Genomic DNA, 16,582 nt, shown 5'->3' on the forward strand with positions numbered 1-16,582 from the left:
GAGAGACATTGGAATCAGCCATCCTGAGTTTTTTCCTCTACAACTGCATGGAATCATGAAATTGATTAAGATCAATCACCTTTCTCTTAATTATGTTTTTTTCTTTTTAAGGCCACACCTGTAGCATATGGAGGGTTCCAGGCTGGGGCGGGGGGGTGAATCAGAGCTACAGCTGCCAGCCTACACCAGATCTGAGCTGTGACTGTGACTTATACCACAGCTTGCAGCAACACCGGATCCTTGACCCACTGAGTGAGGCCAGGGATTGAACCTGGATCCTCATAGACACTATGTCAGGTTCTTAACCCACTGAGCCACAACGGGAACAGCAATCACCTTTCTCTTAACTGGGACTAATAACATGCAATTAGTAAAAGTAAAATGGGGCTAATAACATTTACTTTGCAGGGCTGTTATGGCTTTAAGGTAATGGATAGTATCTGCTATATACTGGGCTCAATACATGGAAATAATTATCCTTGTTGGTTTCTTCCTCTCACTTTCCTACAGTTTCATGTTTCCCTTGATATCTGCTCCACAAAGAGCATCTGACTTTTGGGATGAGCTAACTACTTATCCTTTGGTTTTTCTTTTTCTTTTTTTTTTTTTTTAGGGCTGCACCTGGGGCATATGGGGCTAGGGGGTCAAATCAGAGCTGCAGCTGCCAGCCTACACAACAGCCACAGCAGTGCCAGATCCAAGCCACGTCTGCGACCTACACCACAGTTCACGGCAAAGCAATGGGAACTGGCTTTTCTTTTTATAAGGTCACTTACTCTAGTTCCAGCAACTTCTAGGTTTCTTCTAAATAAATAATCTTATGATTCTTCTCTTGTACGGCATACACATCTTCTGTATTGCCATTCAAAAACAAGAGACTAAGGAAAATTTAATGGCAGACGTTTTTAGGTTTCAGTGTCATCTTTTCATGGCACTATTGCTGCTATGGAATCAGTGCCATGGAGAGAATGGCTTTAGAGCAGGAATCCAACAACTCCACTCTAGATTTTATTTTTAAGGATTTTTTCTTCTTTTTTTGAGTCACAGCAAATACATCTTTGTTCTTTTTTGCTCAGGAAACTTGGTTTTATATTCATTTGCTACAAAATCCTTCTGACTCTCAGAAAACTGAAGATAAATAAACCTCGGTATTTTTTTTTCTATCAGGCTTTTAATCTCCCATGACAGTTGGAAACAGTCATTAATAACCAAGACACACTCAAAAGAAGCTGAAAGTATGTGTGGCAAAATAATTAATGATTATAAAATTATAGTTCAAGTCTTCCCTGTAGTGAAAAACACAAGGCCTGCACCAGTACACGTTTGTATTAAATAACTAGAGCTTAATTTAGGCATAACATTGAAAAAAATTTCCTCCCAAAGCAAATTTGAAGGTAAGGAGAAATGTATTTGGAGTAATTTCTCTTGTGTCAAGATAGTGCAGTATTCTCTCGAATAAGTAAATCAGGTGCATTGTAGTACTTTAATATCAATATTTTTATTTTCTTATTTTTTTTTTGAGGCTGGATTTAAACTCTTGATATAAAGCAGACTTTTAATTTCCCGTTTTTCAAAGACAATATTGAAAGGTCACTTTCTAGCTTTAAAAGTTTTAAGAAATGACTCATTGTACCACTACTGTCTTATAGGCTTCAAAATCAAATTTCCGGTCAGTATTGTGCATTTTGACTTGGCAAACATGTGTCCTTTTTTATGTGTTGTAAGAGAGATTATTTTGAAGCTTTTGTTGCTGGTTTCTATGTTTTAGGTAGTAGATCTTCAGAAAACTCCAATAAATAGATGAAAAGAACATTGCATATTTTAATGAAATGTATGTTTGTGTTGGTTGTAACTAAATCTCTCAGAGATTTAGAAAAGATAAGGAAAGTTTTTCATTTTATTAATTTCAGCATTATCTTTACAAACTTTTTAAAAAACACATCCTAATTTGTAAAGATGCCTACGTTCAGAAAGATGAGCATTCTCAAGCTGACAACTTTGTTCCCCAGAAACATAGCAGCAATCAAAAGGGAGCTATGCCAAAGCAAGGGTCATCAGTGAATGAGGCTTGTGTCAGACTAAGTCCAGAAAACATTTCTTTTTCTCTTTAGTGACCAAAAACTGTGGAAACTTTTGTGCCCAAAGAGACATGGCAGAGCATTTGACTGAGGAGCCAGTGTGGCTTGAGGACCAGGGATGAAAGGCTCTGGGGGACAAGGACAGAGTGCCCTGGGAAAAGTGCCATGGGCCACTCTCTGGATTGTGGTCTGGTTCCAGCTGGGCCCAGTGGACCTGGTCTGGCTTCATTTTAGCACTGGCTTAAAGGATTCCAGGAAAAACCTACTTAGTCCAGATTCTTTGAGGAATACACGAATTCTAGGCTCACCATTGACTAATTTGAAAATCTCAGATTAGCATCAGAATTGACTTTTAATTAAGACATATTTACCGAACCCCTATTACATGTTTCAATGCCATCTCATTTCAAATTCCCCCCAAAACAAACTTTATTAATTTATGTGCTCTTACAAAAAGATGCCTTCGACGGTAGGTCACAGGGATTAAAACTCAGAGCATGATTAAGGCATAGTTCCACTTACTCCTGGCAAAACTATCCTTTGGTTTTTCATAAAAAGAGTCATTTATTTATTTCATTCTCTAAAATCTTAAATATTATAACATGATTTTTTTCTTTAAAAACCTTTTTCTAAACTTTAATAAAATCCTACTAAGGAAATTAGGAACTGTTTGTGTTCTAAGGCTTTCCTTAGTTCTGAAAAATCATTTCCATGGTGCTTGTGTTGTTCACAAGACAACAGGCCCCAGATGGAGTTACTTATATATCACCAAACTGAGGCTTAATTAATTTCGGCTCTCCTAGAAATGGAAGCTTAAGCCAACTGATTGGGAGGTGCCTGATCAGCATTAGTAAGGTGCCTGAGAGAATCCTGCTATCTTCTAGAAGAAAGAAAACTTGTGGAGTTCCTGTTGTGGATCAGAAGTTAATGAGCCTGATTAATATCCATGAGGACTTGGGTTCAAACCCTGGCCTTGCTCAGTGGGTTAAGGATCCAGCATTGCCGTAAGCTGTGATGTAGGTTGCAGATGTGGCTCTGATGCTGCATTGCTGTGGCTATGGTATCGGCTGGCAGCTACAGCTCTGATTCGACCTCTAGTCTGGAAACCTCCATCTGCTGCAGGTGCAGCCCTCAAAAGACAGACAGACAGACACACCCTTTCCAATAGCCAATCCACATTTTTTGCCAGGTAAATCTTCCCTGTTCCTGCTCCCCTCTGCCTGTAGAAGTCTTTCATTTTGTATAGTTCCTCAGAGCTCCTTTCTACCTGCCAGATTGGATGTTGTCCAAACAATGAATTGTTGAAAAAAACATTTAAGACCTTTAAAATTTATTCAGTTGAATTTTTTTAGCACTATGGTCTTTAATTTTGTCAAATTATCATTAGTATTAGTATTACTATTAGTTGATAAGAAACATCAAATGTTTATTGGTGACATCAAATAGTTTTCACGAAAAGAACCCAGAATAGAAAATTGTCAAGAATATCAAGAAAAATGAGAGTTCCCAGTTCCTCTTGATGGTGAAACTTTTTTAAAAATTTTCTTCTGAGCGCAAAAATCTAACTTCATTAAAAGCACTAAAAGAAGATGTGTGGCATCACATCACTGTTGTGATACCAGATTCCACTGTGCAGGCATGCCCTCTCATCTCCGTCTCCACGGCTCTGTGTCTGAAAATAATTGGCCTGGTGATTTTTTCAAGCAAGAGAGGACTCAGGAATAGCTTATTTTTGGAAGTTTAAGAACTTCCTGGGGATTAGGACACCATAATAGAACCAGTTTCCGCTGGACTTAAATATTCAGTTATTCATGACAAATTTTGAGTTAATTTGAAAGGCGTTAGTGGCAGGCTGGGCACATCCCCTTTCTCTGAACGTTAATCAGCCTATTTATTGGTCCCCTATGAGTTCAAGACTCTGAAACAAGGATGAAAAAAACCTGAAGCATAACTCAGATGCAAAAGGATCAAAATTTCCTAGACCTCAGGGACTGCTCTCAGCAGTCTGGCACTAAGTACGCTTTCACTGTAGAACTTGTAAAGTTATTTCTGTGTATGGTCCCGGCTCGGTCAAGGCCCATTTCGTTTTGCATCTGAGGACTAAAATTCCCTGATTGGGAGTACCGCTTCAGAGGGGCAAAACCCAGAGCCGGGTAAGGGCGGGTCCACACGCTGCCTAACCCGGCGCAGGGTGCGGGCGGGTCGGTTCGGCTCCCCAGCCTCCGGGTTCGAGGCTCCGCGCCCGGGCGCGGGTCCGAGCCGCCAACTTCGAGCCAATCAGCGCGCGGCGTCCCGGCGCCCGCAGCGTCTCGGCGCCCGCAGCGCCCCGGCCCGCGCCCCTCACGCCCCCGCGGCAGCAATGGCAGCAGCGGCCTCTGCGGCTCCCGGCCTCGGCAGACCCGGGACGAGGAGGGGCTGAGCCGCGGGGGATCCTGGAATCCGCGGGGAGGTGGGGATTCTGGGAGAAAAACTCCATTTCCTCCTTTCCCGCCGGCCTCTCCCCTCCACCCCGGCACCCCAAATTTCAATGTGTCGCCTCCTGGGCGCAGAGCGCCGGTGTTGAGCGAGGCGGCGGCCGCGGCTGGGAAAATGCTGGGCATGTACGTGCCGGACAGGTTCTCCCTGAAGTCTTCCCGGGTTCAGGACGGGATGGGGCTCTACACGGCCCGCAGAGTGAGAAAGGTGGGTGACCCGGCGGCGGCCTGCGCGCCCCTACTCCCGCCGCGCGCTCCGCGCTTCCAGGGCTCGCCGCTCCTCAGGGCCGGGGGCTCCGCGGGCTTCACTCGCGTCGCCCCTCGCCGGGTCGACCGGGAGCCCCGCGGGGAGGCTGGGGCGGCGGGGGCGGCCTTCACCCGCCGCGCCTCCCGAGCGGGCAGCGCCACGTAGGTGTCGGCTGGGCGCGCTTCGCAGCCGGCCGGTCCAGGGGCGGAACTGCCGCCGGCCGCCCTGCGGCAAGATGTCTTTCCTCCCCTGCAGGAAGTGGGTCGGGATGGAGCCTCCCTCTTCCTCGGGTCCGGGAGCTAGCCGCGTCTTGGCGTTGGCATAGGCACACGTGGGCGGGTGTCTTCCGCAGCCGCCTTTCTGCCTTTGGGATGAATAATATGACCAGAAACGCCTGGCTTTCCCAGTGGGGATGGAGGCGCCGCCAAGAGCGCCGACGCCCCGCAGTACTTAACCTCCTTCCTAGACGCCTTTTGTGAATTCTAGGAGGTGCCAACTGGTTAATGTTTTATTTTCTGAACTTTTCTCTCAGCTTCTTTGGATTTTCCTCTCTCCATCCAGAAATTTAGAGATAGAGTAAGATCACCTTGCCCTGGCCATAAGGAACCGCCTAGAAGTGTTGGAAGTTGAAAGCAAAGGCCTAGGGGAAGATCATTGGAAAATTCCAAATCTTTGCTTTTGAGGAGACCTGTGCTATAGCCGTTTTGCAGGATGTGTAAAGTCTAAAACCAAGGAGGCAGTGGTGAAGTGTCCAGGGTGATGAAAGCCAGCGTTTATTGAGCAGATACTTGGTGCTAGGGCTGGTACTTTACCTCTGTGAGTAATTTCACCGGCACAACACTCCAGGGAAAACAGCCTTAATCCTCGTGTAGGAGAGAAGATGACAAGTGCTTCCGGGTTAAATTTCCTGCTGAGTGAGTTAGGCTTGAACAGATCCTTCTTAGTCCAAAACTCATATTCTTTCCAAATCTTTTTTTTTTTTTTTTTTTTTTTTTTTTTTGTCTTTTTGCCATTTCTTGGGCCGCTCCTGCGGCATATGGAGGTTCTCAGGCTAGGAGTCGAATCGGAGCTGTAGCCACCGGCCTGTGCCAGAGCACAGTCCAAGCCGCGTCTGCAGCCTACACCACAGCTCATGGCAACGCCGGATCCTTAACCCACTGAGGAAGGCAACTTCGTGGTTCCTAGTTGGATTCGTTAACCACTGCGCCAGGAGGGAACTCCTCCAAATCTGTTTCTGCCGGCTTCTCTGCACCCTCTGACCCCCACTTTGCTAGCAGATATTTTGAAAAATGGAGGTTTGGGCAAGACCAGGCTTATTCAGATAAGATATACTAACAAGAGGGTCATAAGATGCAGTGGAGACACCATGATGTCTACCATCTCAGTATTAATCTCCCCACTCCCTCACCTAAAGAGCACGTGCAAAAAGTTGAACAGGTGCTTCAGAAGGACTTCATTGACAGCAGGGCCTGAAAGCATCTCCCAGGGTAAAATTGCAAGCAATTATCCCCCTATTTACTCCTTCAAATTGGAGTTTGGGAGAATGCTTAAAGGTGAAAAGCAGGAGTAACCACTTGATCTGAATTAGAGGTTTACTGAATAGATGTTTTTGCTTAACGGATAAATGTTGAAGTCAGCATTCTTCCAAAGCAGAAGTTGAAATTCTGCTTTTGATTCTTTCTCACAAGATATGAAAATCCAAAATAGAGTTTTCTTGAAGGTCTCAGGACTAAAAATAATTTTGCTTAAAAATTAAACACGGTTCTTTATTATTGTTATTATTTTGTCTTTTCACAGCTACACTTTTGGCATATGGAAGTTCCCGGAGTTGCAGCTGCCGGCCTACACCACAGCAATTCCAGATCTGAGTTGCATCTGTGACCTACTAGGCAGCTTGTGGCAATGCCGGATCCTTAACCCACTGAGGGAGGCCAGGGATTGAACCAGCATCCCCATGGATAGTAGGTTCCTAACCTGCTGATCCACAACATGAAGTCATAAACACATTTCGTTTAATGTTGTTGATAGTAATATACAAAATATTGTACAAATATTAGAATTGTTAAATCCTTATTTTTGCCTTATTATTAAGGTTTTAGAAAAGCTGGCAAAATACATTCTTTTGATACTTTTATTCCAAATTATTTTTCTGTGAATTCAGTTATTTGGAAGTTTTTATTATTTGAGGGCATGGAGTAAATGGCTTCCCAAATCATATCATATTGCATTTTATTACCGCAGTACAGAACAGATACTTATCTTTTTCTGGCTTATGTAATTTCAACATGTAAAACACATGGGTATTTTCAATCAGGTCACATCTAGAATGCTTTGCTGTAGTTCAAGTGAGTATGCAGATGTTTGCAGTAAATCCAAATGATATACTATTAGTGACATAGTTTAGTTGTGATCACAAGGTACTCAATCACAAGGTCATTGATCATAGGCGGATTCATTGATGCCAGAAATGACCCTGGAGTCAGCTTCACCTCCTTTGCTTTCCAAAAGCTGAGGGCAGAGTTGAAATCGCATAGTAGATTTTCACTGTGCTGTAAGGCTGAATTAGAATACTGATGTATCATTTACCTGTTTGCATCTAGTTTCTCAGTGCTTAACTATTTTCCAAGTTACCTGTACTAGGTTTAACTCTGGCCATAAATCAAAGGGTCTGAGAGTATTTCAGCAGCTGTATTAAGGACCTTACTTAAAAATTTTTATGTTCTCCTTCTAAACAAATTTTTGGAATTATCACTTAGGTATGTTGGAAATTAAAGATGTATTATCACACTTTGGTAACACATATGCTTGTGTAACAGTTGTTTTAAAAATGATTGTAATTCAAGTCATCTATTGATTTCAATTCAGCAACTCTAAGCCAGACCGTGTAGCGATGTTGGAAGATCCTGCTAGACTCTTTTACCTTCACTGGTTCGGGATTCCTTTCCCGATAGGCTCCTGTAATCCTTTTTTTTTTTTTAAATTAAATTTTTTTTTTTTTTTGTCTTTTTGCATTTTCTAGGGCTGCTCCCGCTGCACATAGAGATTCCCAGGCTAGGGGTCTAATCGGAGCTGTAGCCACCGGCCTACACCAGAGCCATAGCAACTCGGGATCTGAACTGCATCTGTAGCCTATACCACAGCTCATGGCAATGCCAGATCCTTAACCCACTGAGCAAGGCCAGGGATCAAACCCGCAACCTCATGGTTCCTAGTCAGATTCATTAACCACTGTGCCACAATGGGAACTCCCTGCAATCCTTTTCGAGATCCAACTCTTTTAATGCAGTATTTCCTAGAATGGAGTTGCTGCAGCAGAGTCACCTAATTCCCTGTCTCTACCTTAGTCCTACTAGATTTTTCCTTGGCATATCCTTTGCAGGCCTGGTGCTGCAGCTGCTTCTGCTTCCTCATCCTTTTTTGAAATAAAAGCTACAAAATGACAAAAAGAAGAAATGGAAAAGACTTTATTTTCTGGCCACTATGGAAATAAGAGACTGCCTGAAGAGAGAGTCATCTGGTAGATATTTCTGTGTGAGCCATTACTGTTCTTGGAGAAAGAATAAGTTGTTGGAAAGCTCTTGAGTAGAAAAAGGAGGTCTGAGTTCATTCACACTTACACACACTGCAGTTTGCTAATGATACGAATAATAAAAAATAGTTCCCATTGTGGCTTAGTGGGTTAAGAACCCAAAATAATGTCCAGGAGAATGCAGGTTCGATTCCTGGCTTTGCTCAGTGGGTTAAGGATCTGGCATTGCTGCAAGCTGTGATGAAGGCCACAAGTTCGGCTTGGATCTGGCATTGCTGTCGCTGTTGGTTAGGCCTCAGTTGCAGCTCTGATTCTACCCCTAGGCCAGGAACTTCCATGTGCTGCAGATAAAAAAAAAAAGTAAATTTAGCACTTTAGCATGGTGTGTGCTAGACTATATTCTAAATACTTGCTATGTATTATCCATGAGTATAGTTTTATGTTGCAAAAAAGATGTGGAATTCTAGCTCACTATGCAGATTAAAATTAGTATTAGTCAAGGCTAATATGGTAAGTATACAAAAAAAAAGGTAAGTAAACACCTTACTACATTACATTTTTCATATCATGACCCTGTTTTCCACTGCCAGTTTATGTGGTTAACCAGTGGGTGTGTGTTTGACATTATGTTTGAACCCCAAACCGAGAAGGTAAAGCGTAAGATTTCTGCAAGCTCTTAAGCTTTCAGATTCTGTGATTTTATGGGAAGGGTTAAGGTGGCAAATATACCACTACCAGTCTTCGTTTCTTTGAGGTTTGTTTAGGGTGTTGGTTTTTCTTCCCCTCTGACTAGCAGACCTGTAATCTCTCATTTGTGGCAGGCACTGTGCTAGGCCTTTGGGGTACACAGGTGGGCAAAACCCACAAGGTCTTTGTCTGCCTGGAGCTTATTTTCTTGTCGGGGGGAGAGGCAGTAAATAATTTAAAAAGAGAGGATTTCCAAGATAATATTGCATATGTTAAGTGAAAGAAATAAATGGGGTGATGCATTACAGAGTGAATGGAGGTGGAGCCTTTTACTTGGGCATGCTGGCAGGAAAGACTTCTGAGAGGAGGTGACATCTGCATGAGACCTGAAGGAGCTGAGCCAGGTAGGAGAACACATAGGGAAGGGGTTCAGTGAGCTTGGACTAAGGTGGTCGTGCTGAGGACAGAGGAAACTGTTCAGATTCAAGGTGTAGTTCAGAGGTAGAAACACCAGGATCTTTGAGTGGATTGAATGAGGCTAATCATGGAGAAAAATCTAAGATGACTCAGTTGGGGGCTTGATCAGTTGGGTAGATCTTGGGGCCAGTTGCTTACATGGGAAGTTTAACATACTGGAAACCAGTACATTCAATTGTAGGGTGTGCTGGTGAAAGAACAGCAAAAACAGCCAACATTCACTAAGTATCTAGTAGAAATAGGAGACTGTACTGAATAGTATTGATAAAGAGTTTCTTTTGCTGTACTCTGGGACTTAAAACTTTGTTGAGAAAATGTAGGTATAATATAAGGGCTAAACAATTATATTTTTGTATATTAAATGTCCAAATTCCATTGTATGTATGGATTGATTTTTGCTAGGCAGTGTATTAGAGAATAGAATTACAGAGTTATAGTAATTTTTAGTCTGATCGGGGAAACAGAAAAACAGCAGTTACCATACAGTCTGACTAGTTCTGTGATAGACGACAGCATGAGGTTGTGAGATTGTGTGGCATTAGAGGGAGAAACCCGTCGTCATGACAGCTGTCATCAGAAAATGCTGGGGGAAAAGGCTTTATGGAGTTGAATTTATGTGGTCACATTATTATTATTAATATCGTCTTATTGTTAAGCACCTTAAGTTTCCATGTGCTGTTTCATTTTACTCTTCCACTAACCCCATGAAGTAGATACTGCTGTTATACCTATTCTCAGACGAAGAAATTGAGGCAAAGAATGATGGGCCTGTGTGTATTGCCAGGGTGACAGAGACTAAGTGGTGACTCATGATACTGATTTCAGTGAGCTTAACCAGATCTTGTGCTCTTAATCACTTGTGCTGCAGTTGAATGGTTTATAGGTAGAATTGTTGGAAGTAAAACTGAAGCAGTCCTTATATGTGCTAGACCTTGTAATAAACCTTATTTCAGACCAGGGAAGTTGTTAACATTTCTCCGGAAGCATCACCTTGCATAGTGGAGCCCGGGGGCAGCCTGGAACACTCACTCTCAATCACACGTTTTGAAGTCTGGGTTTTCTGTTTACTGTTAACTTGCATTGTCATTTTATTGTGCAACAGTCTTTAAAGGCTTATTATTATCACTAATTTACAGATTACATAATTGTTCAGTGATTACTTCTTGTCAAAATTTTTCTGTTGTGCTTATGTCGATCTTAAATTTTTTTTTATTCCTTTCCAATTCCGTCTTCATTAGTGGGCTAAAACCTTACCTCATCTTCTGAGTAGTTATTTTTCTTTATATGTGGAAGCCCATTAACTTGCATACTCTTAGCGTAGCTGAGCTGGGTTTGTAATTTTCAAAAGAACTAAAAGACTGAAAGGAAAGCTGAAGATATGCACAAAAGGATATAACTAAATATAAATGAAATAAGGATTATATTGTTCCTAGATTTCTGTTCTCCCATTCCAGTAGAAGCAGTTAAGAGCACTCAGGTCTCCTTCACTTGATACACACCAGCCACAGTGAATCGACCCCTCAGGGGTAGGTCAATTCTTAGCTTCCTTCCCTCTCATCCTTGTGATTTTTTTTGCCCAATGGGCTCCTGAGTGGCATCTTGGGCCCATGAACCTCCGAGCAGTCTCCACGACACTTTTCCCTTCTTACGAACAAATTCAGGTTGCTAGTACAAACTTGCCAGATACCCTGGGATCTTACCTGCAACTGCTTTTCAGAGCAAAACTTACTGGCAGTGCTGAGGCCTTAGTTTCCTGTTGCTCCTGTAGCAAATTATCACACATTTAGTGGCTTAAAACAGCCACAAATTTGTCATCTTATTAGTTTCTGGAGAATATAAATCTAAAATGGGTGGGCAGGACTGGTTCCTTCTGGAAACTTTAGAGGGAGTTTACCTCCTTGCCTTTTGCAGTTTTCTAGAGGCTGCCCTCATTCCTTGGCTCAGGGCCCCATATCATTCTGCTTTTGTCACCCCATCTCCTTATCTGACTCGGACCCTCCTGCTTCCTCTTATAGGGATCTTTGTGGTTAGACTGGGCCTACCCACTTAATCCAGGATAATCTCCCCTGTCAATTTCCCTAATACAATTGCATCTACCGAGTCCCTTTTACTGTGTAAGGTAAGACACAGAGTCCAGGGGTTAGGAGGTCAACTTTTTTGGCTGGTCATTACACATCCTACCCTGGCTCCAAAGTATAATTCTTTGCCCACGTTATGTGAACATTTTATAGTGAGTCTTCTTCACATACTGGTGCCAGTTAAATGAGTGCATTATGGATCTACCATGTTGATGACTATTCTGCCTTGTTTTCAGTGTTGATTCTGGCAGAGGTCAACATGGTTGGCATTTATACAGTAAAACCTGGGTGGATGGTTCCCTTATAAAGAGGAAGAGAAAGTATATTATATATGAGAAGCAGAGGTGGAAAGAGTCAATTCTGATCATGTTCTAAATGTTTAAAAGAACCTCAGAGGGAATCCGGTTTGCACATTCTCATTTTACAGATGGAGACATTGAAGCCCAGAGAAGCTTTGCATGGAGTCTTGCAGCTCACAGCTATATGCAAGTTCCTTTTTTTTCCGAAATACCATCTCTCTGTCCTTCATACCAAGGGAGGAACCTTGATTCACTTTGAGAGACAAGACAGAGACATTTGGTGAGGTAAAATCCCAAGTGAAAAATACCTGAAATAAAGGTACGAATCTGAATTTGTGAAAATACAATAACCTTAAAAGAAGAGGCAAGTTGTATAGGGTTAGAAAAACAAGGGAGGGAATTCCTGTCATGGCACAGCAGAAACAAATCTCACTGCTATCCATGAGGACGCAGGTTCATCCCTGGCGTCGCTCAGTGCATTAAGGATCCGGTGTTGCCATGAGCTGTGGTGTAGGTCAAAGATGTGGCTAGATCCCACATTGCTATGGCATAGGCCAGCCGCTATGGCCCTGATTTGACCCCTAACCTGGGAACCTCCATATGCCATGGGTGTGGGCCTAAAAAGACAAAAAAGAAAGAAAACTAGGTGAAAGAGAAAAACCAAAAAATGTAATAAAAGTAAGTAAAAAAAGCATAGAGGAAAAATCACCATGCATTAAAAAGACTAGATTCTGTGGAATAAGGTATTTTGTTTATCAGTTTAGAAGGTGACTGGAACAGTGGATCTTCATGCTAGGGTTAAAATTCTGCTGGTAAATGTTTGCCTGTAGCTCCTGGTGGCTGATGATAACTAATCTGAAAACATAATCAGAGGGAAAATAATCATCATCTCTGCCTGTCATGTGTGCTATCTCTTTTCTGTCACACATTTACACTGTACGAGAGTGACTTAGTGCAACTTTGTGTTTTCTGGTGGTATTGCAGATTCATTTTGGTTTTTTGTGTTTATAACAGCTACAGTTAATTCTTTCAGCAAATATTTATTGGGTGACTGCATTTGTTAGGCACTGGGCTAGTTGCTGGTGACAGAAGGGTAATGACAGAGTAGTCACTAGGTGTGTTACACAGTTTGTAGTTAAGCCCTCCAACAGGTCTTCAAGGTGGCCATTATTGGGAACTCACTGTGAGGAAGGTTATATCAACAATAAGGGCATTAATCAAAATTTGAGGTCAGATTATTCCATATATCCTTTATATTTGGGGAAAAAACCAAAAATTATTTTTCTCCATACTGATAAAATGCTCTATCCATGCCCATTTTCTTGAGTATGGGCACATACCTATTCATACACTTTAAAAAAGTTATTTTACAAAAATGAGAAAAGAGTAAACATATCTAGCATTTCTCATTCAGCAGATCTCATAGATGTCCCTCTAAGCTATCTGCTTTGGCTCTAATTTATTTTTATTTATTTATTTATTTTTTTTTTTTTTGTCTTTTTGCTATTTCTTTGGGCCGCTCCCGCGGCATATGGAGGTTCCCAGGCTAGGGGTCGAATCGGAGCCGTGGCCACCGGCCTACGCCAGAGCCACAGCAACGCGGGATCCGAGCCATGTCTGCAACCTACACCACAGCTCACGGCAACGCCGGATCGTTAACCCACTGAGCAGGGGCAGGGACCGAACCCGCAACCTCACGGTTCCTAGTCGGATTCGTTAACCACTGCGCCACGACGGGAACTCCTCTAATTTATTTTTAAATAACTGAACATGGTGTGTGAGAGGCTATGCCATAATTTTCATTTGTTCAGGTTTTGTTTTACACAATTATTCAGTAAATGTTTATCACCCAGATCTGTGTCAGACATTTGGTATACAGTAGTGAACAAAATGGAAATTCTGGCTCTTGTGGAGCTTGCATTCTAATGAGGGCAGACAGAAGAATTAACAGTGAATGATGAGATGAATTTTATACTTTGTCAAAAGTTGATAAGTGCAAAAGAAAAAAAAGTAGAGCTGGGTATTGTTGACTTGGCAGAGTGCCTGGGTGTGTGTGGGGGATGTTATTCTAAATAGGCGATTCACTTAATTCTTACTAAGCAGGGGAAATTTGGGCAGTGACTTCAAGGATGGGAAGAAAGTAACCAAACATTTTTTAGGGGAGGAACATTCTAGGCAGCAGTTAGAGCAAAGGCCCTAAACTGGGAGTTTACCTGTTGTGTTCCAGGTGGAAGGAGGCCAGTGAAGCTGGAGTGGTCTTAGCCTGAGGCGGGGGTGTGGCGGGGGGGTGGGGTGGGGTGGGGCAAGTACTAGGGGAGAAGATCAGAGAGATAGTGAAGGAAAGGTACTAGGCTTACATTGCTTAGGGCCTTTCAGGACATTGTAAAGCCACTGGCTTTACTTTGAATGAAATGGGGAGCCACTGCAGGGTTTTGAGCAGAGGAATTATTCTTACGAAATGACATGTAAGAATATAGGGAGATTTCAGCTGAGACACGGACACTATAAGAAAGAATCCAGTGGAAATGCCAAAAATAAAAACCCCGGTTTCAAAGGTGAATTCCTTTGGCAGACTCACCAGGACACTTGACTCAGCTGAGAAAAGAAGCAGTAAACTTGAAGCTAAGGCAACAGAAATTACCTAAAATGAAACACAAAATGAAAAGGAAAAACTAAGCAGAACAAAGTAAGAGCTGTGAGACATTATCATATCTATTGGTCTGACATATATGTAACTGGAGTCCTAGAAGAAGAGAGAAAGCTTAGGCCAGAAGGAATATTTAGAAATAATGGCTAAGCATTTCCCAAAAATGATAAATGACATCAAACCACATATAAAGCGGAAAGATTTTTTAAAAAATTTTAAACACATCTTTAGACTGCTAAAATACAAGGAAAACTAGAAAAATCTTGAAAATAGAGGAAAAAAGACTATGTGTGAAGAATGTAAAACTTGTAGATTTCTTGTCAGAAACTTGGAAGCCAAAAAACCTCAAGTGACATCTTTAATGTACTGTCAACCTAGTTGATATCTTTCAAATATAAAAGCAAAATACTTTTTTCAGACAAAAGCTGAGATAATTCACTGCCACCAAACTTGTGATATAACACATGTTCAAAGAATATGGTTCTGTTTGGTAACATAAATATGATACCAAACAGAAACTCAGTTCAAAACAAATGAAGAGCTCTACAGATGGAAATAAAGGTAAATGTCATAGGCAATTTGTCTTATTTTTTAGGCTCTAAAAAGATAACTGATGGTCCACAGGGAAAATAGTAAAAATGTACTGTAAGGTTTATAGCACATAAACTAGTTGAACATGAGGCTATAAAAGATGGGAAGAAGGAACCGAAGCTATAACAACCACATCTAATTGCCTTTTTGACATCTGCCCCTGTTGTCTAACAAACTTGTCAAAATCAACACACCTTAAACCAAACTCCAGATCTTCTCCCTTCAAATCTGCTGCACCAAGATCTTCCCCATCTCAGCTCTTGGCTGACGATCCAATCCTCTGAATTTCTCTGGCTAAAATCCTTGGAATCATCCTTTCTCCTTACCTTTCTTCCACCTACCTCACCAGCACATTCTGTCTTCAAAGTTCACTTTCCAACATTGCCACTGTCTTGGTCTAAGCTCTCACATGACTATTGCAAAAGAATCCTAATAAGTCTCTCAGTTTATACACTTACCCTGTGGTCAGCTATTCTCAGCACAGCAGTCAGCGTGATCCTTGATAAACTCAAGTTAGATCTTAATGTGGAGTGGTCCTTGGAAAACAGTCTGCAAGTGTGTGTGAACTCCCTTTGGGTTGGGGGCTTCCAGTGTTTCTGTACAGTCAAGCTGTCTCACATGCACTCTTGAGCAAACCGTCCACATGTTCACTGATTTCTTACTTGGTTGTGTGGTGCCCTGCATCTCCTCCTCCTGTGACCTGCCATAGGTAAGCCAGTGCTCTTCTCAAGAAAAGTTCGGAATTGTATAGTTTATCAGCCCTTCTTGTTATTAGAGTGATAGCCTTTCTAAATCCTTGATGGATATTGAAGTTGGAAAGTTTTAAGATTAATGGCATTTTCTGTATATTCATCCTTATTTTTATTACTTAACAAATCTGTCCAATTTGGAAATATGTTTTAAAATCTCCCACTTCAGGAGTTCCTGTGATGGCTCAGTGGTTAACGAATCTGACTAGGAACCATGAGGTTGCGGGTTCGGTCCCTGGCCTTGCTCAGTGGGTTAAGGATCCGGCATTGCCATGAGCTGTGGTGTAGGTCGCAGACGTCCCTTGGGTCTGGCATTGCTGTGGCTCTGGCGTAGGCCAGTGGCAGCAGCTCCGATTAGACCCCTAGCCTGGGAAGCTCCATATGCCACAGGATTGGCCCTAGAAAAGGCAAAAAGACAAAAAAAAAAAAAAGACAAAAAAAAAAGAAAATCTCCCACTTCAGTTCTTCTTGCATTTGTAATATTTTATACTGCTGGTTTCTTACTGTTCTATGTTCTTCATAAATATACTTTATATCATTACACAATGTTCAGTGCACTCAGCCATTTAACCTTGTCTGATACTGACACTATTGACTTTCTTTTCTTTTTATGTACTGTTTTGTAATCATATATAGCTAGGTTATATTTCAAAATGCAGTATTATAATCTTTCTCATTTAATAAGAGAATTTAACTTTTTTTTTTGGTCTTTTTAGGGCTGCACCC

The 16,582-nt window shown here is 41.9% G+C and overlaps 1 protein-coding gene across 19 annotated transcripts in view; it reads left to right on the forward strand.

The window, feature by feature from the left end:
* The first annotated feature begins 3,998 nt into the window (after positions 1-3,998).
* PRDM5 (PR/SET domain 5) overlaps positions 3,999-16,582 on the forward strand; it is a 192,796-nt gene continuing 180,212 nt past the window's right edge. For 8 of the 19 annotated variants that reach the window (XM_021101640.2, XM_021101642.2, XM_021101641.2 and 5 more), the window contains exon 1: positions 4,412-4,760. In XM_021101640.2, coding sequence (XP_020957299.1) covers positions 4,668-4,760 — 93 coding nt within the window. In that variant the 5' untranslated portion in view covers positions 4,412-4,667. Of the gene's footprint in view, positions 4,232-4,411; positions 4,761-5,331; positions 5,714-9,323; positions 9,420-11,997; positions 12,189-16,582 lie in introns of those variants that run through there. The other 11 variants (XM_021101643.2, XM_084973071.1, XM_084973074.1 and 8 more) reach the window with 5 other exon arrangements.

The sequence above is a fragment of the Sus scrofa genome, chromosome 8 (assembly GCF_054392235.1).
Source record: "Sus scrofa isolate SSC_HxYL_T2T_F1_AM1 chromosome 8, Sscrofa_HxYL_maternal_Yorkshire_Landrace_v2.0, whole genome shotgun sequence".
NCBI lineage: Eukaryota > Metazoa > Chordata > Mammalia > Artiodactyla > Suidae > Sus > Sus scrofa.